Below are 26,769 nucleotides of genomic sequence, written 5' to 3'. Positions count from 1 at the left end.
GTACATGCAATTTTAGTGCATTTTTGGGAGGATTTTGTGACTAACAACCAGTCTTTCCCTCCTGCAAAAAACAGCATTAAAATGCATCAAAAACACACAAAAAAATGCATGAGCATGTAGTAGCAATAGTGTGAACCTAGGCTAAATTATTGTATTTATTGGTGTAAAACACGCATATGCATATAACACGCACCCCAATTTTAAGAGGGAAGTTTAAGAAAAAAAAATTTCACAGCCCCCCTCCCCCTGCACAGTACACAGCCACCCCCCCCCCCCTGCACAGTACACAGCTCCCCTCCCTATGCAATGTAGACAGCCACCCTGCACTCTCAGGAGACCCCCCAGACTCCTGGGGCAGCACTGCCATTATACTCTCTACAGTTAAGAAAAAATCACTGCCATCCTCTTCTACACTGCTTCTCCTGTGTCATTGTCATTGTAAAACAAAGTTTCTAAATACCTCATTAGCTTTGCTCTTTCAATGACCCAGTCACATGATTGCTCTCCTCTGATGTTTCATAGATGTTCATGTGACCACTCTCCTCCTCCAATCTAAAGCTACACTCGGAGGAGGGGGAGGAGGAGAGCAGCCAGAAAAAAAACAAGCTATTGAGGTATTTAGAAGCTTTGTTTTACAATGACAGTGACACAGGAAAAGCAGTGTAGGAGAAGGGGCTGACACCCCCCAATGTGTGCCACCCAGGGCAGACCTCCCAATCCCCGCCCCCCCCTTCCACTGCCGTTGGTAAAAAAATATATCGGCATATAACACGCAGGCACTGTTTACCCTCTATTTTCAGGGGTAAAAAGTGTGTGTTATATGCTGATAAGTACGGTAAATCCAATAGCAATATCTGTAATAATATATTTTTTTGTAAATAAATATTATATTATATATTCTATACGGCAAACAAAATAAAACCAAAAGTGTTGGCTGTGCCTATCCGTGTGCAATCCAATAATGTTTTGAAACCAAAAACTTACTTTCAAACCATAAAACTGCTTTCATTATTCAGTGACAACCTTTCTTGTGTACAATAAAATAAAACAAATGTGACAATCCCATTCAAATAATGTTCAATTAGTAGTGTTTTTCTTCTTTCAAATATTTTTCCCTTTAAATGTGCTTCTCATATCCCACAGTTTTTCCACCTTCACTCTTGTGGAAGTCATGTGATCGTGAAGATACGCTTGTTTGCAATTATGGGAACACAATATTTTGGTTGCAGCCATCAGATACAAGTTAGACGTGAGGGACACATTAGGTTAGGGAGTGCATGATAACACACTGTATTATGTACTTCTATACTGTGTTACTGCTAAAAAAAAGGATTGGTACAAATAGAACACTCAAAGAATTGTGAAAATCAATATAGATAAAGGTAAAGTTTTTTTCGGCTTTTTTTGTTTCAATGTTTTTATTGAAGTTTTTCACAAAACAGAATATTAAACAGAATTGGTCATACAATGAGATACAGTAATGAGAATCATTTGAATATAGACATATGACAACAGACTTAGGTGAACAATATAAACAATACTAAGTGCTAAGCATCGAGTTTAGGGCACTGTTCTACACCCCCAGACACTCCAGCTGGGAGCAAACTGTGTGTGCAGGGGGGGGGGGGGGCGACAACACAACCCACCTTTCATTTCGATGAGTTTATCTAAAGATTAACAGTATAAGAGGGGTGGTACACAACACAGATTTTTAGTATTTTATTTGGAAAATGTATATGTATACAGTACATTGGTGTACAGTTTCTAATACAGTGCAGCTGATGTCCAGTTTCTAATACAGTGCAGGTGGTGTACACAGTATATAATACAAAAAAAACCATCATGTCCGGAAGGCCACCAAGGAGAGGCAGACACTCACAGGCCACTAAAAGAGTGCAAGCAGCCTCTGTGTCTACAGTCAACAGTGGTGGTCATGGACATGGTGAATCCTCTGCAGGTGGCTGCGGGGCACGCTTGTCCTTTTTTTTTCTGCTCCTGGCCATGTTAAGCCACATCATACAGAAGAGTTGGTGCTGCCTATCCTATTCCTCCTGAATCTTTATGATGCTAGATTCCAAGAATATGTTTAGCTTAGGGCACCACCAACACCCAAGGGGTGGGGGGGTGTCAATAGTAAGCCTGTAAAGTGGAGCGTGTTTCCTGTGCTTAGAACCGTCCCTGCACAAAATGACATTTCTAAAGGAATAAAAGTCTTTTAAAACTGCTTGAGGCTTTAATGTAATGTTGGGTCCCGGCAATAGGGATGACATGGACAGTATTTCTGCGGCTCCTACAGAAGTAGCGTTACACATACATAAAAATCACAGTCACTTCCAGCACTAATAGGTCTTCCAAGGTGTAGAGTAACAGATGTCAAATAAAATGGTGGTGTGAAAGGTATATATGGTATCCAAAACTGGGTGGATGCTGCCTTGCTCAGATGGGGTAATCTGAAAGGAACTACAAGAAAAACAGAAATGGAAGGCGCGCACACCTAGTGCATTACCAAAGCTCTGAGGAAGGGGGTGCGCCCCCGAAATGCGTAAGTTGTACCCCGTGTTCTGTGCTTGTCCATGCATTGTTTTTTAGCCCTTTTGTCAGTTGCATTTTGTGAGTACCCACTTTTATATAAAACATTTTTTTTATTAAATTATCTTTGGTAATGCACTAGGTGTACGCGTCTTCCATTTCTGTTTTCCTTATAGTTAAACATCACACTAATGTGATATAATTTAATCAGAAGACTTTATTGATAATATATTTGCAGTAAATATATGGGGGGATGTAAATAATAACAACCACTTTTGTTTACAGGTAAGCCTATAATTAGGCATACCTGTAGCTACACTGGATATCTCCTAAACCTGCACGGTTTAGGAGATATCCCCTGTATTTGCGCACCGAAGCAATGGCAGTACGTGCCGTTGCTTCAGCTAGACTGTGCCGTTACCGGCGGCTCCTGCGCGCATAACAATCACAGCGTCGGAGTCGTGATATCTGGAAGTAACTCTGGGGAGAAATTTTGCCGGCCAGTGCTGTGGCACCGTAGCGGGGGCTTTGATCTCAGGTAAGTAATTCATAATGAGCTAGTATGCTATGCATACTAGCTCATTATGCCTTTGTCTTGCAGGTTTTTTTTTTGGGGGGGGGGGTCTTTTCTAGGGTTTACAACCACTTTAATCCCTTTAAAAGGGTAGACTACAAATGCTAAAAAGTATAATTCACAGGACTTTGGCAAAATTAAATAAATGCTCTGCTACTCAAGGCAATGTAGAAATAGAGATGAGCTCAGGCATCATTCCAACTTGTTCTACCTCCCCAATGTAACCACTGAAATTGTGATCTCTAGAACTGATCCAGCTGTGACAAGATAGCTGTAACTTACAGTCTCAGTAGACTAGCATACAGTGACACAATTCAAATGACATATTTCAGATTGTAAAAAGCTTTAATAAAAAACTTGGGATAGTTGACCATGTACCAGTGCTAATGTACCATTAGGATCTTAATGCACCCAGGCAGTCATAGCTGTATATCCAGAAAGCATATATCCATGAAATCCACAAAAAAAAATGAAGTCCTCCCAGAACACGCCTCACACATGCCCCACCGGCCACGCTGTGGTGCAATCTGCCACATTATTCCTTGTCCCGGCCACTGCTGGTATCATGTGATAACTGTGGCCAATCACAACCAGCAGATCATATGACAATTGTACACAATGAATCGCTTTGATTCATACCATTCATTGTGCACGGTTGTGTGGATCTCTGTGATTGGTCACAGTGATCACATAGTACAGATAGGGCAAATCACATCACTTTTTATATCAAGCCCTGGTCCTGGGATTCTCTTGACATTACTTCTGGTACGCTGGTTTGTTGTGATTCATTGGCTGGCATACAGTCTAGCTGGTATGAGAACTTTCTCCATATTTGCTGCTTCAGTCGCTTTAGCTCGTGCTTGTTTATGTGAATTTCCATAGATACCTACAATCAGCATTTTTCTAAAGTGTGAGTTTTTACTGTGTGTTTAAATAAACTTTCTTTGTGGTTTTCATGGATACATGCTTCCTGGATATACATCTATCTCATATGACTACCTGGGTGAATTAAGATCCTAGTGGTACATTAGCAGTATTACATGGTCAACTATCCCAAGAGCTTTTGGTGTTTTAGGTTTATTCTTGTCTGTTCCACTACTTCAAGTGACAATTGGGATTTTGACCAACAACATTCTGCCACACATTTGATAATTCATGACAAGACTTTAGTGCCTGAAAGTGAGAATCAAATACTTGAGCAGATTTTTACAGTTGAACATCAGATTAGGTCAAAAATGAATAATATAAAAACAACTCCAGTTGAATACATATGTCCAGAATAGAACTAAAGCATAATGAAAAGGGGGTGGGACTTCCTGTCCCATGGCCAGCATGGGAAGTAAGAGGAAATCCCTCCATAGTGAGGAAATCCCAGGGTGTTACCAGAAATAGTGTCCCCATTGGGAGATTTCCCTTCTATTACTGTTCTGGTGTCAACTCATATCTTGGGATTTTCTCTTATTTTTACTTTTGGCTGTAATGGTAAACAGAACAAAATAGAGAGGATGAATCTCCCTAACCAAGACACAGTCCTCAAAAAAACTGACAGGTATTCTAATACTTGTTCAATCTATCCAAAACTGCCGTATATACTCGAGTATAGGTCGATCCGAATATAAGCCGAGGCCCCCAATTTACCACAAAAAAAATGGGAAAACTTATTGACTCGTGTATAAGCCAAGGGTGAGACATGCCTGTCCATCCCTGTGTGTCCGTCCATCCCTGTGTGTCCGTCCATCCCTGTGTGTCCGTCCATCCCTGTGTTTCCAGCCGCCCTGTGTGTCCAGCCACCCTGTGTGTCCAGCCTACCTGTGTCGTGTGTCCAGCCTACCTGTGTCCTGAGCCTGTGTCCTTCTGCACATACGGCGGCCATGCCAGGATCGCCGCACCTCTTCTCGTCTGTGACAGACGGCGGCCATTCCACTGTTCAAAAGCCGTGCCTCCGTCTGTGATAGGCGGAACACTCAATTTCCCAGCAGTCTGTGTTCCGCCTATCACGGACATCCTCTCATCCTCGTCCGTAGTATGAGGATGAGCGGATGTCCGTGATAGGTGGACCACTGACTGCTGGGAAATTGAGTGTTCCGCCTATCACAGACAGGGAGGCGCGGCTTTTGAATAGTGGAATGGCCGCCGTCTGTCTGCACGACACGCTGATCGGGTAGACAGACGGCGGTGACTCGAGTATAAGCCGAGGGGGGCACTTTCAGCCTAAAAAAAGGGGCTGAAAATCTCGGCTTATACTCGAGTATATACGGTATATAAAAAAACGTTTTACCTCTAGTTACACTTTATTCCAGAGATTGTGAACCACAGTGTAAACTTTTTTTTCATAACTTACAAATGTTTACAATACAATACTGTCAGCACTGTAGATAGTATTTTTTAATTCTGTTTTGTAAAGCTTGCATACATATGTCATTTATATAAACTGGTTTATCTGTTTCCACAGGGCCAGGAATGGTTTATAGTATTATACCATTTGTGATCCAAACTTCTTCTGTGCATCTGACGTGGCAGCTACCAATTCTGGGAGCCTGGTCCTACTATGTGATAAGAATGCAGGAGAATTCCACCTTTTATTTGACAACAAACAATGAACATATTCTAATTAGTGAATTGATTCCAGGGAATTATTACACTTTCTTAATCTCAGTTAAATATTTTGACTTGGAGGGCATACAACAGTCCATTTCTTTGTACACAAGTGAGTATATCTATACCACACAAGGCTGTTTATTGTATCTAAATATTGACACAAAAGGGAGTAGTGTGTTAATAGGCAGTGGCTTTCCCACTTTGAATAAAAGGTAATCGATTTGAAATCTCTGGGCAAAATACATGGAAAGGACAATCAGACATCAGCTCTTATTTTTGTTCAAGGCCCTAGCTGTGACACCTTCATTTGCTGTTGACTTTTCTTCAATTGAAAAAAAGGCCATTATTTGCAGAAATCCAATCCATCACAACAGACCCATCCTTTCTGAAAGAATTACCGTATATAGGAGAGGTCCCTTTCTATTAAACAAAGTGAGCTGCAAAGCAAGATTTCTCTGCTGTGCTGCCACTTTAGATCACCCATAGTGTTATTTTAAATTTTAGATTTAGATTTTAGATTTTAGATTTGACTACCAGTAAAATAGTTTTCAAAAGATAATACATTTTTTTATGTGGAAGAATGAAAGATATCTAATTTACATGAATGTTTACAGGACCTGCCACTGTCATTAATTTGACAGCCTCAAGAATCAACAGCAGTGCAATAAACGTTAGCTGGCAGCTCCCAGAAGGCAACCGAAGTTACTATCAAGTAGATGTGGTTGGAGATCCAGCTCAAAGTTTCAATGTCACAACAGAATCAGGATCTGTATCTAACCTCACCATTGGCAACCCATACACTGTGAAAGTCGCTGCAGTTGCAGCTAATGGTCTACTAGGGGAAAGCAGTAATATTTTTGTAGCAGGTGAGTTGCAAATGACCATTGAATCATTGCACATATAAATCATCTTTAACAAATATCAAAATAAATAAATAAAACAGAAGTCAATTAAAGAAAAATTATTCTGCTACTTTTTATCATTGCCAAAAGATTTAATTTGTACTTTCATATGGTCCCAGGATATCACATGCTAAAGAGCCATGGAAACAAGTGGAAAGGACTTCACTCTAGGAAGTCCGCTAACTGTATTCAATGAACCTTAGCAGCTGTGATAAAAAAGCCTGCAGACTACAATATTCAGAATCAAACCAAACTGCTGATTATCCAGTATAATCCTTTCACATTTCCCTCTGCAGTGTCGAATGTCTTCAGTTTGACCAACATTTACTCCACCTCTGTCTGGCTGAATTGGGATACATATGCTGTCAAGAATGCAACTTACATCATCTCTGTCAGTGGAGAACCATCCACCTATGAGACTTTTAATACCACTGAAATACAGATATATAATCTGACAGCGGGAAACTGTTACACGTTTGCAATCTCTGCATCATTAAATACATTTTTCCTGTACGGTTATGGTGGTGAAATTACTTGGTGCACACGTAAGTATCCTTTTTCCTGTTATATACCCACTACACTTTTTCAGATGTAAGATTTATAGGTACTTAATTAAGAATTGGTTGTTTTTGTGAACAATGTGTTTACTTTAATGGCAGTGAAGTAATGTCTTCCATGTCTTTTGATTAAAACACTGGGAAATCTGTACGTTTTCAACATTGACTAAGGCTTTGGTTCATCAATGTTATTGCCAACACCATTTATTGTTTTTGATTTGCATTACTCTTTCTACTTCAAAGAGTAATGATCATTTTTCAAAACTGTGACAAGTAAATCTTCACAGATTTGCTTAAGCAGCAAATCTATACCTGTGATCCGGTTAATTTTACTGGCTTATCTGTCAAAATATATACGATGATTGGTAAAGTGGTCCACCTATATTAGTCCTCTTTTATATCATGTGCTTCCATTTGGAGCATAAATTCTCCTCCCACAGAGCGAACACAAGATCCTACTCGTCCTCTGTAAAGAGATTCAAATACGTGGATTGTAAACTCTAATTACAACATTTACATTGTGAGGGTATGTTGTCATAGCATTGTTAACACATTGTTGCATGTGCTAAGCTACTGGTTTATTCAGTTGCTGACTTTTTGTATGTGGAAGACCTGCTGAAGGTTATTTAATGAGGAAGTGGACTAATAAAGTGTCCTAATGACCCTTTTCCAATTCACTGAGTAGAGGTAATTGTCTGGCAGAGTAAAGCAGTGATCTGTGGTGAACATCCAACACATGAATCAGTTTCCTTATCATTAACCACTTACAGACCGGACCATTTTGCTGGTCAAAGACCAGACCACTTTTTGCGATTAGACACTGCGTCGATTTAACTGACAATTGCGTGGTCGTGCGACGTGGCTCCCAAACAAAATTGACGTCCTTTTTTTCCCACAAATAGAGCTTTCTTTTGGTGGTATTTGATCACCCCTGCGCTTTTTATTTTTTGCGCTATAAACAAAAGTATAGCGACAATTTTGAAAAAAACGCATTATTTTTTACTTTTTGTTATAATAAATATCCCCCAAAAATATATAAAAAAACATTTTTTTCCCTCAGTTTAGGTCGATATGTATTCTTCTTCATATTTTTGGTAAAAAAAATCGCAATAAGCGATTATTGATTGGTTTCCGCAAAAGTTATAGTGTTTACAAAATAGGGATAGTTTTATAGCATTTTTATTAATAATTTTTTATTATTTTTTTTTTTTACTAGTAATGGCGACGATCAGCGATTTTTATTGTGACTGCGACATTGTGGGGGACACATCGGACATTTTTGACACATTTTTGGGACCATTGTCATTTATACAGTAATCACTGCTATATAAATGCAGTGATTCCTGTGTAAATGACACTGGCAGTGAAGGGGTTAACCAGTCAGTGGCAGTGTAGGGGTTAAGTGTTCCTAGGGGTGTGTTACTAACTGTGGGGGGGTTGGGCTTTCATTTAGTGAACACTGATCTCTGCTCCAATCACATGGAGCAGAGATCAGCGTCACTAGTTGCTAGGCAGAATGGAGAAATGCTGTTTACACTGCATTTCCTCCATTCAGCCGTCCCGTGAGACGATCGCGGGGATGCCCGCGGCGATCGAGTCCGCGGGTCCCGCGACCGGACTCACGGGGGTCCCGACCAGTGCGGGAGTGCGCCGCCGGCGGCGCGCTCCTGATGGCAGGGCGGCATTGAATATTGGACGTACCTGTACGCCAATATGCCTGCCCGTGCCATTCTGTCGACGTACATCGTCGTGCGCTGGTCGGGAACCGGTTAATGTAACAAAAAGCAACAAATGGGGTTACAAGTTTGTCATTGTAATGGAATGTAAGACATCCTTGTTCCTCCCTGTTTCATCCTTTCCCCAAAATTGGTCTCCATGGAGGTGTCTTCATGGATCTCAAAGTATGCATAGATATACAAACATCTCCCAACCAAACCATTATGCAATGCTCTCCTTTGATCAGATGGCAATATTTTGTTTATGAGAATGATTCTACAAAATATAGTAGATATAAGTAATTTATATGATAGTAGCTGTTGATTTGTATTGTACTGATTTAGTCAGCTATTTCCTTTCTTTGAATATGCTGTATTTGTTTAGGGGAAGCATCAAAATAATTTTCTTTACTTGCTGTCTTCTCTATCTTCTGATTACAGAACCCGGACCAGTCAAGCAAGTGCTTACGGCAAATATAACAACCAGCTCTGTTGATATTAGTTGGCTACCTCCAGATGGAAATCACAGCTACTATCAGATTCAAGTTACAGGAAATACCTATGCAAACCAAACAGTATCACAGTCATGGCCTGTTCAAGGACTGACACCTGGAAACCAATACACAATTGATATCAATGCTGTAAATGGACAGGGTATGGCAGGAATTTCTTCAGGAGTGACTATTACTACCAGTAAGTATAATAATTGATAAGCCTTTGTAGGGTTTGTTTTAATTCTGTGTAATCCTGTAAGATTACACACTGTGGTCAGGATAAAAGACTAGTAAATATAACCAAGTAACTGGTAACTATAAACGACTGACAACTATAACCTACAAGGTATGTGCAGAACTTGGACCTAGCATTAAAGATGTTGCTCATATAAGCAAGTTAAGTAATATGTAAAGATATCATGATAGTCTGCTTATACCTTTCTCATTGCCTTGTGGCACCCCTTCATGTGGGCTTCCTTTCTGGTAGGCAGAACAGCTTCCTGGACACGTGATCATTGTGATTGGTTCTCACAGCGGCCATATGATTGGAAGCCCATGCCGCTGGCTATTAATCACAAACCATGGTAGGGAGCTGTCAGAGACAGCTCAGTCAATGTGCTGGAGCATGCAGTGAGCACACCGTCATAACAGAATCTCAGAGCAACATGGACACATATGCCACTGCATATATGATTTACAGTGGCAAGAAGAGGTTAACTATGACTTTATATTCCATTCTCCCCAAAAGACTATTTCCATCTTTGTTCAAAACTCAACATTTACTTGCTAGACTAAAATGTTTGCCCAGTCATGTAGATATCTGTTCTGCAGAAGCAGGTTTTATGTTAACAGCTGTGTTCACACATGTTGTGTAAAACAGAGAATCCCCCTACTGCTAACAAAATTTACAACATATAGGTGTCCTTTTATGAAGCAGTGAAATCTATTCACTGCTTCATTCTCCGGCATTCACATAGGTGATCTTTCTCCTCTGTGTGCCACTATATGAAGCGGAGTAGATCGCTTCACCCTTGGAGGAGTGAAGCGATCTACAAACGCTTCTAACACTGGAGAACGGCCCCTAATACTGGAATCTCGGGAGACTTTACGAGATTACAGTACTAGAAATTCACTGATACACAGAGATGTCAATATATTAAGCAGTGATAAATTATCACAGCTCAATACACTGACACGCGGTGTGATTAATGTTAGTGAAATAAAGCGTCCCCCTACATAATATATACATGTATACACACACAGACATTATATATACATGTATATACACACACATTATATATATATATACATATACACATTTTATATATATATATATATATATATATATGTATATATATGTATACACATACATATGACAGGGGGACATGGTTACAGTGTTGGGGGGTCTGAACGAGGCATAAGGAAGTTAATTATCTTCCTCTTTCCTCCTCAGATCCCCCGATTCCCTCTTCACTACCCTGGTTCTCCACCTCTGAGTTGGTGAATCGGGGCGTGTGAATTCTGACACAGATCACAAGTGAAGCGCTGAGATCACAGCTTCATATAGTGACCGTTACTGTGTCAGTCTATGAGGATTCTCCATGTGCGGAGATAATCGGCGGGAGAACAAGTTCAAACACATCTCCCCCCGATTATCTCTGGTTTATATACTGTTTATGGGCTGTGATCAGCGGCGATCCTCTGGATCTCCACTGATCATTGCTTCATAAACGGACACCTATGTCTGAGTGATCGCTGGGTGAGGAGAAATTCAGGAAATCTACCATTATCTAGTAGAGCTCTATTACTAATTCTATATGAAGACTTTAGTGCATTTTACATTTAATTGTCAGAACCTTATCAAGAGACACAATATGCTGTTCCCTAGAATGGCACCAGACCAAGGGCTGAGTTAGAAAAGTAAGAAAATAAAAGACCTTTTTTTTGCCAGTGCCATTGTTTTATAATACTGTAGGCAATGTCCAAAATGTTTAGCAATTCAGTTATGTAGCACAGTGACATATCTACAGATACTGTAGATATGTCAGGGTTTTGGCCCAGACCTGAATTTTGTTTTAAGCCAGACCTGCGCAATTATTAGAACTTGACAACAATCTAATTTAAAGGAGAACTAAAGACAGTTTTTGGACAGCGAAGAGAGGGTTATAACCCCTACTAATGTTATTTTTTATTTTTTTCATTCCTGGTTGCCCTTCGGGTCACACAACTAGTTCCCCCATTGGCAGGTTTCTCCTCTATTCCTGTTCTGGGGACAACCCAAAATTTGTGATTTTCTTGTATTTCCAGTAGTAAAGGTAAATAGGACAAAAGAGAGGGTTAATCTCCCAAACCAAATCTCCCTAAGGCCGCGTACACACGGGCGGACTGTATGGCCTACTTAGTCCGTCGAAACACATTTCAGCGGACAGTCCGCTCGTGTGTGGGCTTCAGCGGACTTTTTCAGCGTGCAGTCTGGCGTACTAAGTATTTTGGATTTTTCGAAATTCTGTCCGTCATACTTTGGTTTCAGCGGACAATCCGCTCGTGAGTAGGCTAGTTCGATGGACTAAGAATGGCGCATGCTCAGAAAGGATTTACACGGCGGAAGGGTGCATTGCTGTGTATTGGACTATGTATTGTACTGTGTATTCCTATTTCTAATCCCGTCGTACGTGCTGTACACGTCATCGCGCAAGCTTTCGACGGACTGTTTGTGCATCCGTGTGTGGTCAAGTCCGTTCATTCGAAAGTATGACGGACTGTCCGTCGGATTGTATGACGGACTAAGTAGGCCATACAGTCCGCCCGTGTGTACGCGGCCTAACAGACAACAATAAAAACAAGTTTTTTAATTCTACTCCACTCTTTCCAAAACTAAAGAAACAAGTTTTGACTTTAGTCATACTTTAATGGTTAGATCAACATTACGCTTCTTGTATCATCTAATGATTCCAGAGGTAAGATTATGAGAATTTTCCTTTAGTAGCCTGAACCATAATGAAGGTGCCCCTAACAAGTGAGTGTATCGGGGGAACATGAAACCAACATCTGATTGATAACAGACATTATGTAAGTAAGTAAGTGCACACAACGGCATTCTTCAGAAGAATATTTTACCAGTGTATAAATTAGTGCACCAAAATTCCAAAATATCAACGTTGGATAAAGGTGACTTTAACTGGGATTTTTGTGTTTCTCTTTTTTATGTATGGTTTCTTCTGTATAGTAAAAAAAATAGCATTATTAATTTTATTGAGAACCCATCATGCAATTATGAACTTGAAAGTAACTGATAACATTAAAATACCTTATGACCTGTGATAAAAGTTTCAACAAATAAACAAATGCAGTAATTTTAATTTTCAGTGTCAAGCTTATATCTAATGTTTTTTCTTAGAACCAGAAAAGGTGCAGAACCTGACAATATTCACCACCACGGACACGTCTGTAACTCTGAGCTGGCAGCCTCCAGATGGAAGCATAAGCTCATATCTCATTAATATCCAGCAAAATGAAACCTATAATCAAACAACCAACCTGAACACTTTTATAGTTATTGGTTTGACCCCTGGGACTTACTACATTTTCAATGTCTCAGCTTTGGCTGGCTTTGATACTGTAAGAGGAGAAAGTGCATTGGCTGCAGGTTATGCACGTAAGTGTCTACTGACAGAATATAAATGATACAGATTTGACTTACTATATATATATATATATATATATATATATATATATATATATATATATATAAAAACTATATACGGTACAGGCATACCCCACTTTTAAGTACGCAATGGGATTTATTTTCTAAAGCTGGAAAGTGCAAAATCAGGCTCACTTTTGCATAGAAACCAATGAGCTTCCAGGTTTTATTACCAAAGCTTAATTGAACAAGCTAAGGTTAGAAGCTCATTGGTTTCTATGCAGAAATTAGCCTGATTTTGCACTTTCCAACTTTAGTAAATAAACCCCATTGTGTACTTAAAAGTGGGGTATGCCTGTATCTCACCAAAGTGAGTACACCCCTCACATTTCTGTAAATATTTTATTATATCTTTTCATGTGACAACACTGAAGAAATGACACTTTGCTACAATGTAAAGTAGTGAGTGTACAGCTTGTATAACAGTGTAAATTTGCTGTCCCAGCAAGGAGCATGGAGCATGGGCATGGAGTTCACCAGAGCTTCACAGGTTGCCACTGGAGTCCTCTTCCACTCCTCCATGATGATATCTCAGAGCTGGTCTATGTTAGAGACCTTGCACTCCTCCACCTTCCTTTTGAGGATGCCCCACAGATGCTCAATAGGGTTTAGTACTGGAGACATGCTTGGGCAGATCATCACCTTTACCCTCAGCTTCTTTAGCAAGGCAAAGGTTGTCTTGGAGGTGTGTTTGGGGTCATTATCATGTTGGAATACTGCCCTGTGGCCCAGGCTCCGAAGGGAGTTGATCATGCTCTGCTGCAGTATGTCACAGTACATGTTGGCATTCCTGGTTCCCTCAATGAACTGTAGTTTCCTAGTGCCGGCAGCACTCATGCAACTTCAGACCATGACACTCCCAACACCATGCTCAACTGTAGGCAAGACACACTTGCCTTTGTACTCCTCATCTGGTTGCCGTCACACACGATTGACACCATCTGAACCAAATAAGTTTATCTTGCTCTCATCAGACCACAGGACATGGTTCCAGTAATCCATGTCCTTCGTCTGCTTGTCTTCAGCAAACTATTTGTGGGCTTTCTTGTGCATCATCTTCAGAAGAGGCTTCCTTTTGGGATGACAGCCATGCAGACCAATTTTATGCAGTGTGCGACATATGGTCTGAGCACTAACAGGCTGACCCCCCACCCTTTCAACTTCTGCAGCAATGCTGGTAGCACTCATAAATCATTTTCCCAGAGACAACCTCTGGATATGACACTGAGCATGTGCACCCAACTTCTTTGGTCGACCATGGAGAGGCCTGTTCTGAGTGGAACCTGTCCTGTTAAACTGCTGTATTGTCTTGGCCAACTTGCTGCAGTTCAGCTTCAGGGTCTTGGCAATCTTCTTATAGCCTAGTCCATCTTTAGTTAGAGCAACAATTCTTTTTTTCAGATACCCAGAGAGTTCATTTCTATGAGGTGCCCTGTTGAACGTCCAGTGATCAGTATGAGAGAGTGAGAGCGATAACACCAAATTTAACACACCTGCTCCCAATTCACACCTGAGACCTTGTAACACTAATGAGTCACATGACACCAACGAGGGAAAATGGCTAATTGGACATTTTTACTTAGGGGTGTACTCACTTTTGTTGTCAGCGGTTTAGACATTAATCGCTGTGTGTTAAGTTATTTTGAGGGGACGGCAAATTTACACTGTTATACAAGCTGTATACTCACTGCTGTAGCAAAGTGTAATGTCTTCAGTGTTGTCACATGAAAAGATATAATAAAAATGTGAGGGGTATACTCACTTTTGTGAGTTACTATATATATATATATATATATATATATATATATATATATATATATATATATATATATATGTAAATGTAAATGAACTGTGATTGGCTTAGCACTGTGCATTCAAATATATTTTTAAATGCATACCCAAACATTAAAAACAAAAATGCAATATATTGCAGTTTACCAATCTTTAGATGTGTTATCAGCAATACTTTCCATTTTTCCTTTATTTTTACCTGGTGATCCTGCCCGTAACATACTTCCTGTCCATTTGGTTACTCCCTATATTCTATCTATGGAGGAGCAGTGTTATCACCCTAACCTGCTCTCTTGAATTGGACTGCAAACACCTCCTCCTCTTCTCATCTCCTTTACATAGGGGAATGTTTTTTTTAGTTTACAGAAGATGAGAAAAATGGGAAAGATTATAACATTGTTTGAGATTTCAGTTCAGTGCACAGGAAGTTACAAGAATTTTGAATTTCTGGTAGGATCAATGGGTGTTTTTTCTGTATTTACAGAAAATGTTCTAAGCCTAATAAAAGAAAACAATGCACCACATCTGAAGACTAGTAAGCTGCAAAGTGCTACTTTTTTGTTCTTGGGTTTAGACATCATTTAATAATTATGCATCCATATACAGCAAAGCTTGTGTGAAACCATGTTTGTGTTATTTTATACAGAGACTGAACCTGAGCCTCCACTTGATTATTGAGGAGAAGCAACCATTTCTGTTTATTCTGTTCTTCTAGAGTACAAAAAATATTCTCAGTACATATTTAAATACATGTTCACACCACAATATCACCATTTGTTGCAAGAGCAGAAAAAGCGATCTCACTTTCACAACTTCTTTTTGTTTTATGACGTGTGAGTCTGAAGCTTGTCCTAATTAGAAATAGGCATCTTTGAGAACAAACTACTGTATTGGAGTGCTAGAATGAAATTCTGAATCTTACAAAACAGCACCACATTACCGCCTAGAGAAAAAAATATAACAATTTATCACTGTCACACCCATTTCACACCCATTGTCACACCCATTTGAACAGACATGTTTATTTTGCATGAAAGTGCGCATTTATTACGTTTATATGTAAAACACATTTAGGAACTCTGTGGAAAGTCACTCATATTGGGTTACTGATTTCAATAAAACCTTCCCCTGGATATGGCCATATAGACCTGCAATGACTTCAGTATGGCAAAAAAACTTGTAGCCTCTACCAGGGTGCATGTGAGCTGGATATCCATCATATGCACGTGGGGTCTTACTGCTCAGAACCTCCACATAACAGCAGTTTGAACAGCACCTTTAAGTAACTATAATGCTGCGTACACACGATCGGAAATGCTGCCAGCAAAACTCCGATGAGAGCTTTTTGTCGGAAAATGTGACTGCGTGTATGCTCCATCGGTCTTTTACTGGCGGAATTCCAGTCAGCAAAAGATTGAGAGCAGGTTCTCTATTTTTTGTTCGGGAAAAGTTCCTATCCGAAAATACAGTCATCTGTATGCAATTGAGAAGCGCAAAAAATCATGCATGCTCGGAAACAATTCAACACATGCTCGGAGGCATTGAACTTAATTTTCTCGGCTGATCTTTTTGTTGTACGTCACCGCGTTCTTGAAGGTTGAAAATTCAGAAAACTTTTGTGTGACCATGTGTATGCAAGACAAGCTTGAGCGGAATTCCATCGTAAAAAACAGCCAAGATTTTTCGGATGGAAATTCCACTCGTGTGTAAGTGGCTACCATTAGGCTACCACTACTGAGAAAACTGCACAGCTTTGTTTGGACCAATCAAACCAAGAAATTAGCACATTACATTTTTTTTTAAACTTAATTTGAAAATAAACTTTTTTTTTTTAACACTAATCTTCAATAACCTCTTTTTCTCTGCAGTACCTGGAATAGTAAAGAACCTGATAAAAGAAAATATCACCACCACTTCTATATCTCTGAGCTGGGAGAAACCAGATGGAAACGCCAGCTCTTATTTAATTCAGATCCTGGAAGAGCCAGCTTTCAATAGGAAAGCAACTACAACTTCTGACATTATTGAAGGCCTGACACCTGGAAATTATTACACCTTCCTGGTCTCTTCCTTTGTTGAAAATGTCCAGGGCAGCAGCTTAGTTATATCTAGCTATACAAGTAAGTATGCTGACCACAAACATAGTAATACGAGATTCAGCTGTGAACACCTTCAACCTTCTATAAAGCTAAAGGCCTGACAATGGAAAATAATTGCACCTTCCTGGTTACTGCACTTGTTTATGAAAGCACAAGGAAGAAATTGTACTGCTTTTCACATATACAAATGAGTTGTCCTTAATGTAAACCAGCCTTTCTGAAACTTTTTATGCAAGAATAACCCTTTAAATAATTTTCAGGTTTTGGAAAACCGCTTCCAATATTAATCAGGACTCTCCCTTATAAGAATGTCCCCCTCATTTTGGTGGTGAGAAGATCCCCTTCCCCCACAGGCAGCTAAAAAGATCATAGTGCCATGTCACTAGCTCTGCCAAGTGGCAATGGACCTGGAAATACCCATGCACCATCAGATAGTAAGTCAGTCAGCTCAAGGATCCCTAGCAACTTCTGCAAGAATCCCAGGATTCTGCAGAAACTTGGTTGAGAGTAGCTGGTCTAGACAATAGGGCATCCTTTTGTACCTGGCATTTGGGTCCTATATTTACTATACATGTCTAAGCCCTTGTACACACGATCGGAGAATCCGTCGGAATGTGTCCTATCGGACAGTGTTGTCGGATAATCCGACTATGTGTGGTATGCATCGGACTGTTTCCGTCGGAATATCCGTCGGACCAAATTTTCCAACTTGCTGGAAATATTTTCCGACAAACTGGTCTGATAGGACATACTCCGATCATGTGTAGAGAATTCCGATCGGACAAAGTGCCACGCATGCTCAGATCAAATTCCTACATCAAAGTTATTGGCTACTAGCCTGAACGTAGTCCCATCGTAATGAAATTACCTCATCATGTTCTGAAAGATCGGATTTTTCGACAACTTTGTCTGACAGTGTGTATGCAACAGTTTGGGACAAGATCCGATGGACAAAATCCGATGGCTTTGGTTGTCGGAATCTCCGACCGTGTGTACAAGGGCTAATACATATATTGTGAAATTATGAAAAGTAGTTGGCATCTGTATATGAATAAAATTGATATGTTATAATCAAGGAACCACATAATCATAGTCGTAAGGTATATCCCTATTTTAAGGGCCCAACTCAAAGTTAATCCACTTTGGTTTAAAACTCTGTAATGATTTCTGTTTACAGAACCTGAAATAGTGAAAAACCTCACTATATGGAGTATCACCACCACTTCTATATCTCTGAGCTGGGATAAACCGTATGGAAATGCCAGTTCATATTTCATCCACATCCTGGGGGATCCAACGTTCAATAGGACTGCAACTACAACTTCTTACATTATTGAAGGCCTGGTACCTGGAAATTATTACACTATCCTGGTCTCTGCTCATGCTGGTGATATTGCAGTGCAAGGAGATTATGTTTCTCTATCTACACACACAAGTGAGTGTTGGTGGGGTGAAATACAAAAGAGTTATATTTATTCTGAAAACATGAACATACTGCATTTCCTATATATTTTAATTCTGGTCATCTAGGGGATGATTTACTAAAGGCAAAAAGCTGTTCTTTGCAACTTTGCAAATAATACCATATGATTGGATGATGAACTTCACCTCATTAACTATGCTCTGTGAAAAATTGCCCTTCAAAGTGCAATTTACCCTGCAATGTGAACACAATGAACAGTCTATCTGCATCTAGTAAATTAACAGTCTATCTGCATCTAGTAAATTAAACCCATATAATTTATTACAACTTCCTGGTCTCTGCTCTTGTTGGTTAAAATATTCTGCATTGCAAAAATATACCTGTGTATGCACACAAGTGAGTTCTCATAGTGTTAGGCAATGTCACAAATGTTCAAATGGTGGGCTGGATTTATCCTCCAAAGTGAAACTAAACCAACTAACTTAACTGTTTCCCAAAAGAAAACTGCAGTTAGAAATGTTCAATAGACATTATAACATCCTTAATCAAACCTACTGTATCAATGTTTTCTGCAGTACTTTCATTTACATGCTGCCTACTAGCAAATGCACAGTTCATGCTTCATTCAAGGCATGCCTCTAGTGTTCCTGTCACAGTTGACAGTGTGTTCATGTCAGTTATCCAACAAACTTTAAAGCCCTCAAATGTCTATTGTTATATATGGTCACATGTGCAGCACCATGACAACTGCAGAACTAAACAGAGGCTAAGATGGCACCACCCAAAGTGAACAGGAGGGTTTAGTTCTACGTAAATTTGAAATTGAATAGCTATCCTTGTGTTTTCCTACATTGTAGGTCATATGTTTTCCTAATTGTTGTCATATGTTTGCTTGAACCTTAAAATTTATTGGGGTGAAGAGGGATTGGAACACCTGTCAGGCTTGTATTGCTGTCTCTGTCCCCATAAGAGAGATTCACCTATTTATTAGGATTACATTATTAATGAGATTGAAAATGAAAGAAGATCCCAAATTTTGGGTCATCATTAGAACAGTAATAGAGAGAAAATCCTCTAATGTGGACACTAGTTATAGTCACCCTGGTGACACTGACAACCAGTGATTCTCTCACTTTGGAGGATTTTACTCTAACCTCCTGTTTTGGCTATGGAACAGGAAGTGAAGAAAAATCTCCCCAATGGGACACAGATGGAAAGATGGAATTACTTTATTCAAAATGAAGAATATAAGTTTTGCCTTTAGATATACTTTAAGTTGACCATACACTATACAATAATCATATCTTTGATAGATCTACCAATAATCACATAGTACAAAGGGCCCACTTGTTGAAATACAAAATTAATGGGTTTCTTAGTTGTGTCCTCATATTACATAGTTTTGGTAAATTTAAAGAAGCTTGTGCAAATACTGTACACTCAGATTGTAGTGTGCATGACAACCTTTAATTTTATTTTGTATTTTGTAGCTGTGTATTCACGAGTTAAAAAAATTCCCAATTAACAATCATATCATAGCATGCAAGGGGGAGTCAATGTCAACACCACCCACAGCCCCTACCTTCCAGATGTTCATCTGATCACTCACCAGGGCCATCAAAGTGTAATAAGGCAGGGAAAAAATAAGATGCTCCCACACAATATGCACATATCAAAAGATTGTTCCTACATATTTGAGTAATTAATGCCCCTGACAATATATAGCAATTTCCGTTTGCAAATTTTTTTTTGCATTTGTAGCATAGTACCGGGTTGAATTTTCTAATTACTCTGATCTAGTTTTAAATACAGTTTGTAAAACCATTTTTGTTCACATTTTATGCAATTTTTAATCATTTATATAATTTCTGTGAAATGTTTTATGTTTTATGTCATTATTATGTCTACACTGTGAGTGTCACAGAGTATTGCCAATTGCTTACTTTTATCAGATAACCCTCACTTTGCATGCAAGGGTGACTCCATAGGACACTGCAAGATAAAGGAGCCTGAAATATTAAACCTGGGAGAGTGATCATGGTACCATCTTAAACGAGAGCATTAAAATATAAAGAAGAAGCATATCCAATAAGTGGTTAAATCAGTTTTTGAAATTGCTTAAAAAAGAGGGTTTACCACCCTTGACTGTCAGCAGTACATTTACTGCTGCCAGGCAGCTCCCCCACGCACTGCGACATACCCGGGCATCGCGGAGCACATGCACACTGGTGAGCCACCTGGATCTCTGTACAGGGGACACAGTAGAAGCTGTGGTGCTCACTATTGGGCCACTGTGAGGTTATACCACAAGATTGCTGTGTGATCACATAACCCCTAGTAAACAATAGTCATGCATGGAATCCGTTTATGAAATTGTTTACTACTGTGTGTGACTAGGGATTGCACAACAGTGATCGCATAGTACCTGGGCAAATCACGACACCCTGCACCATGTGATAGCTGTGGGCCAAGCACGGCATAACATTAGTAATCAATAAGTCATGGTCGAAAGCCATTCATGACTGTTCATCAGTGTAACAAGCAATCACAGTGTCAAAAAAATAAAAAATACACCATCAACCCCTCAGGGTAGTAGAGTGGCACTAAACTACTCTGATGAGTAGTCTTCAGAGAAGCCTACCCCACCCACACCTAACTGTATTTTCATTTTCTCCATCAGCTCACCCCCCACAGTTATTACCTTTTGTTTCAACTTGACCCTCCCTTCTAGATTGTAAGCTCTAACGAGCAGGGCCCTCTGATCCCTCCTGTATTGATTTGTATTGTAAGTGTACTGTCTGCCCTCATATTGTAAAGCGCTGCGCAAACTGTTGGCGCTATATAAATCCTGAATAATAATAAATAATAATAATGAGAGTATGTTAACAAAATGTAAAAAAACTCATCTTAAAAAATACTGTCACCAGTATGTATTCCTGACCACGGCCACACCAGTAATTTGCTAATGCTGCACTGCCCTGGTGATAGTATATAAACAAATAATTGTGAAAAAAACATTATTTATTTAATTTGTTAATTTTCTAAAAAAAATTACAACTTCAAAAAACTCGCCATGACTCTTACTAAATACCTCTCATTTTGGGGGGGGGGGGGGGGTATATTTGTACTGCCCTAGCATTTTAGAGCCTCTAGAAATGAGAGAGGCAGTTAGAACATATATACAGTATTGTAGTTTGTAGACTCTATAACTTACAAAAAGACTAAACAAGTAACACTGATTTGGGTTATTCCTTCCAAAGAAATGTAGCTGACTACATTTTAACCTAAACAAAAGGTTATTTGTTTGAAAATTATTTATACATTTTATGTCTACTTTGTAGTACCTGAAATTGTGAAGAACCTGAACACAGGGCATATCACCACCATTTATATATCTCCCGTGTGTATGCAAGACAAGCTTGAGCGGAATTCCATCAGAAAAAACAGCCAAGATTTTTCGGATGGAAATTCCGCTCGTGTGTAAGCGGCATTAGGCTACCATTACTGAGAAAATTGCACAGCTTTGTTTGGACCAATCAAACCAAGAAATTAGCACATTCAAATTTTTTTTTTAAACTTAATTTGAAAATAAACTTTTTTTAACACTAATCTTCAAAACTTTTTTTATTGATACATGTCCCCCAAGGCTGGACCCGGACCCCTATAACCATGTTATGCCCAATTACTTGCTTACAAGCCTTCAAAATGGGCACTTTTGATTTTTGATGTTCGGGTCCCATTGACCTTATTGAGGTTCGTTATTCGGGCCTGAACTTTCACGGAGTTCGGAAGTTCTGGTGTGAACTGAACAGGGGTCTGTTTGGCCCATCCCTAATATTGATATGTACCATACTAGAGCACTGAAAACATTTTGCTACTATATTGATCCCTCACTTTGGTCCGTAACTGTAAGGCCGCGTACACACGCGCGGACTGTTCGCCCAACTTTGTCCGTCCAACAGTTTCGGCAAACAGTCCGCTCAAACTTAGCATGGACGGACATGGCCACACACGACGGACGAACAGTTTGCTGAAACCGTGCGCGATGACGTTTCGGCACGCACGACGGATCGAAAATTTCGACGTCCAATACACTGCAATGCAACCTTCCGACGTGGAAATCCTTTCTGAGCATGCGCGAGACTTAGTTGGCCGAACAAGCCTACACACGAGCGAACAGTCCGCTGAAACCTTGTTTCAGCGGACAGTTTTTCGGAATTTCCGTAAGACCTTGTTCGTCCAACTGTCCGCTGAAACTGTCCGCTGAAGCCCCACACACGAGCGGACTGTCCGCCCAAACACTGTTCAGCGGACAAGGTTGGGCGAACAGTCCGCCCGTGTGTACGCGGCCTAACACAAAATTGCAGTTTATATTTGTACCCAACCTGTAGCAATTATATTTACAAAAAAAAAATCAGTGTTCAAAATCGAATAAATTCAATTAATACATTTGGAGCTAGAGGTGGCAATGCCATTTTATGAACAATTTCTTGAGTTTTTAATAATGTTATGTACATGCAGTTTTGTGCCTACAGTGCTTAGTATACATTATGTGTAAACTGGTATACATTCCACCTAATGGTTGTGGTAATTTTCTGTCTGATCTGTAGTACCTGACATCGTGAAGAACCTGAACACACAGCATATCACCACCACTTCAATATCTCTAAGCTGGGATAAACCAGATGGAAATGCCAGCTCTTATTTAATTCAGATCCTGGGAGAGCCAGCTTTCAATAAGAATGTAACTACAACTTCTGACATTATTGAAGGCCTGACACCTGGAAATTATTACACCTTCCTTGTCTCAGCCTTTGTCGATAATACCCAAGGCTACAGCTCAGCAATAGCTAACTATACAAGTGAGTATCAAGCTTAATGCAGGCTACACACATATCAACTTTTAGTAGAACTTTGTCTTCAACTTCTTATAGACTAGAAGGCCTGACACCTGGAAATTAGTACACCTTCCTGGTCTCTAACCTTGTTGATTATGTTGACAATATGTAAAAAAAATTGTGAAAAAAACGAATTGTATTTAATTTCTTTATTTTTTAAACAATTATGACGCAAAAATAACAACTTCAAAAAACTCGCCATGCCTCTTACTAAATACCTTGGACTATATACTTTGTAAAAATAGGTCATTTGTACTGTCCTAGCATTTTAAGGCATCCAGAAATGAGAGAGGCAGTCAATCAGAATGATCAATGATCAGCAATAGCTAACTATACAAGTGAGTATCAAGCTTTATGCTGTGCTTTCAACTTCTTATAGACTAGAAGACCTGACACCTTCCTGGTGTCTGCTCTTGTGGATAATGTTGACAATATGTAAAACAATTATTTAAATTCTTAATTTTTCAAAAAATTCTAACAAAAAATTGCAACTTCAAAAAACTCGCCATGCATATTACTAGCTATTACTTACTAAATACCTTGGACTGTCTACTTTACAAAAAGGGGTGATGTGGGTTCAATTGTACTGTTCTGGCATTTTAGAGACCTAAAGAATTAGAGAGGGAGTCAGTAGTATATCAGGATTAATCAATTTTCAAAAATGTTGTAGACCCTATAACTTTCACACAGACTAAATAATATACACTGGTTTGAGTTATTCTTGCCAAAGAAATATAGCAGAAAAATTGTATAATAGAAACTCAAAAAAACTTTTTTATTTTTAAATGTTGGGATTTTTATAAATTATGTACCAAAAAAAAAAAAAAACAGTAGTGATTAAATACCACAAAAAGAAGGCTCTATTTGTGTGAAAAAATAACTATATACATTTAATTTGGTTACAGTGTTGATTGACGGAGCAATTACCAATTGAAGTAGCACAGTGATGAATGACAGAAAATGCCCTAATCATGAAGGGAATAAAATCTTCCAGCAGTCAAGTGGTTAATATCACTTTAACCATCTGGCATCCGCACTATGGCCGAATGATGGCCACAGCGAGGATGCGAATTCCTGGAAAGGCAATCATATGATGTCCTCCCCTCTGCACGCTCCCTGCGTGCACGTGCAGAGCGAGCTGTGATCACCGAGTCACTGAGACTCGGGTGATCACTGATCTGAGTAAGGGGCCGATCCCTGCCCCTTCCCATGTGATCAGATGTCAGCCAGCTGATCACATGATCAAAACAAAAGCTCGGTGATCATTTTCTTTTCTCCTCATGCTGACAGCGGAGGAGAAAAAAAAAGCCGATCACTGGCTCAGCTTAAACGAAGAGGCAATTATGCCTCATAATTGGATCCGTAAAGTGCCCATGAGTGCCACCTATCAATGCCCACATGTGCCACCTATCAATGCCCACCAGTGGTGCCAATCAGTGCCACATAGAAGTGCTGCCTATCAGTGTAACCGATCAGTGCCCATCACTGCCACCCATCAGTGCCCATCACTGACACCTATCGGTGCCCATCACTGCCGTCTCAACAGCGTACATCAATGATGGAAAAAAATTACCAGTTTTAAAATTTTATAACAAAATGTAAAAAATTTGTATTTTTAAAAAAATTCAGTCTTTTTACATTTTTTTAAACAAAAAATAAAAATTGCACAGTTGATTACATACCACCAAAAGAAGGCTCTATTTGGGGTTAAAAATTACAAAAATGTAATATGGGTACAGTGTTGTATGACTGCACAATTGTCATGCAAAGTGCATCAGCGCTGAAAGCTGAAAATTGGTCTGAATAGGAAGGGGGTTTAACCACATTCAGACCGGACCAATTTGCTGGTCAAAGACCAGACCACTTTTTGCGATTCGGCACTGCGTCGCTTTAACTGACAATTGCGCGATCGTGCGACGTGGCTCCCAAACAAAATTGACGTCCTTTTTTTCCCACAAATAGAGCTTTCTTTTGGTGGTATTTGATCACCCCTGCGTTTTTTTTTCTTGCGCTATAAACAAAAATAGAGCGACAATTTTGAAAAAAACACATTATTTTTTACTTTTTGTTATAATAAATATCCCCCAAAAATATATAAAAAAACATTTTTTTCCCTCAGTTTAGGCCGATACGTATTCTTCTACATATTTTTGGTAAAAAAAAATCGCAATAAGCGATTATTGATTGGTTTGCGCAAAAGTTATAGCGTTTACAAAATAGGGATAGTTTTATAGCATTTTTATTAATAATTTTTTATTATTTTTTTTTTTACTAGTAATGGCGGCGATCAGCGATTTTTATTGTGACTGTGACATTGTGGGGGACCCATCGGACATTTTTGACACATTTTTGGGACCATTGTCATTTATACAGTAATCACTGCTATATAAATGCAGTGATTCCTGTGTAAATGACACTGGCAGTGAAGGGGTTAACCAGTGGGTGGCAGTGTAGGGGTTAAGTGTTCCTAGGGGTGTGTTACTAACTGTGGGGGGGTTGGGCTTTCATTTAGTGAACACTGATCTCTGCTCCAATCACATGGAGCAGAGATCAGCGTCACTAGTTGCTAGGCAGAATGGAGAAATGCTGTTTACTCGGCATTTCCTCCATTCGGCCGCTCCGTGAGACGATCGCGGGGATGCCCGCGGCGATCGAGTCCGTGGGTCCCGCGACCGGACTCACGGGGGTCCCGACCAGCGCGGGACCCGATGGCAGGGCGGCATTGAATATTGGACGTACCTGTACGCCAATATGCCTGCCCATGCCATTCTGTCGAAGTACATCGTTGTGCGCTGGTCGGGAAGTGGTTAAGTGCCTAGTAAGCAAGTGGTTAAGCAGCTTGATAAATTAGAGATATTAATATGTACCATACTAGAGCAATGGAAACATTTTGTTATTAGATTCATCTCTAACTTTGCTCCATAACCATAACAAAAAATTGTAGTTTATATTTTTACTTAACCTGTAGTACCTATATATGCAACAAGAAATCAGTGCCCAAAGCTGAATCACACATTTGGATAGATTTACACATTTGGAGCTAGAGGTGGCAATGCTATTCCAACATTAATTTTATGAACAATTCCCTGAGTTTTAATAATGTTATTTAAATGCAGTTTTGTGCCTACAGTGCTTAATATACATGTGTAAAATGGCAAACATTCCTCCTAATGGTTGTGGTAAATATGATCACATCCCTGGAAATTGGTTTTCTGCAATATCATAAAATTTTCTGTCTACTTTGTAGTACTTTGTTTAACCCCCCGGCAGTATTCTTGAGTCTGGCAGTATTCTTGAGTCTGGGTGAAAATTTAGTACCATTAGCGGTAACCCTGAGCCAGACCCTGGATCCAGTGATGTCCCCCCCGCAGTGCGAGCGAGCGGGGACAGAGAACGGCGCCAAATTCAAAAAGTAAAACACACACATTACATACAGTATAATGTAATCTTACAGATTACATTGCTGTATGTAATTATTTCACATCT

The 26,769-nt window shown here is 39.6% G+C and overlaps 1 protein-coding gene across 4 annotated transcripts in view; it reads left to right on the top strand.

Moving 5' to 3' along the window:
• Positions 1–26,769, top strand: part of LOC143988218 (titin-like) — a 171,306-nt gene that overhangs the window by 4,890 nt on the left and 139,647 nt on the right. For all 4 annotated transcript variants that reach the window (XM_077487613.1, XM_077487614.1, XM_077487615.1 and 1 more), the window contains exons 6-13: positions 5,556–5,810; positions 6,316–6,567; positions 6,900–7,148; positions 9,317–9,568; positions 12,767–13,024; positions 16,732–16,983; positions 18,140–18,397; positions 22,996–23,247. In XM_077487613.1, the coding sequence (XP_077343739.1) occupies positions 5,556–5,810; positions 6,316–6,567; positions 6,900–7,148; positions 9,317–9,568; positions 12,767–13,024; positions 16,732–16,983; positions 18,140–18,397; positions 22,996–23,247 (2,028 nt within the window). The remainder of the gene's footprint in view (positions 1–5,555; positions 5,811–6,315; positions 6,568–6,899; positions 7,149–9,316; positions 9,569–12,766; positions 13,025–16,731; positions 16,984–18,139; positions 18,398–22,995; positions 23,248–26,769) is intronic.

This window comes from Lithobates pipiens, unplaced genomic scaffold (assembly GCF_037356315.1).
Source record: "Lithobates pipiens isolate NorthernLeopardFrog02 unplaced genomic scaffold, aLitPip1_a1.2 Scaffold_18, whole genome shotgun sequence".
Classification (NCBI taxonomy): domain Eukaryota; kingdom Metazoa; phylum Chordata; class Amphibia; order Anura; family Ranidae; genus Lithobates; species Lithobates pipiens.
This window is presented reverse-complemented; position numbering and strand designations above follow the sequence as displayed.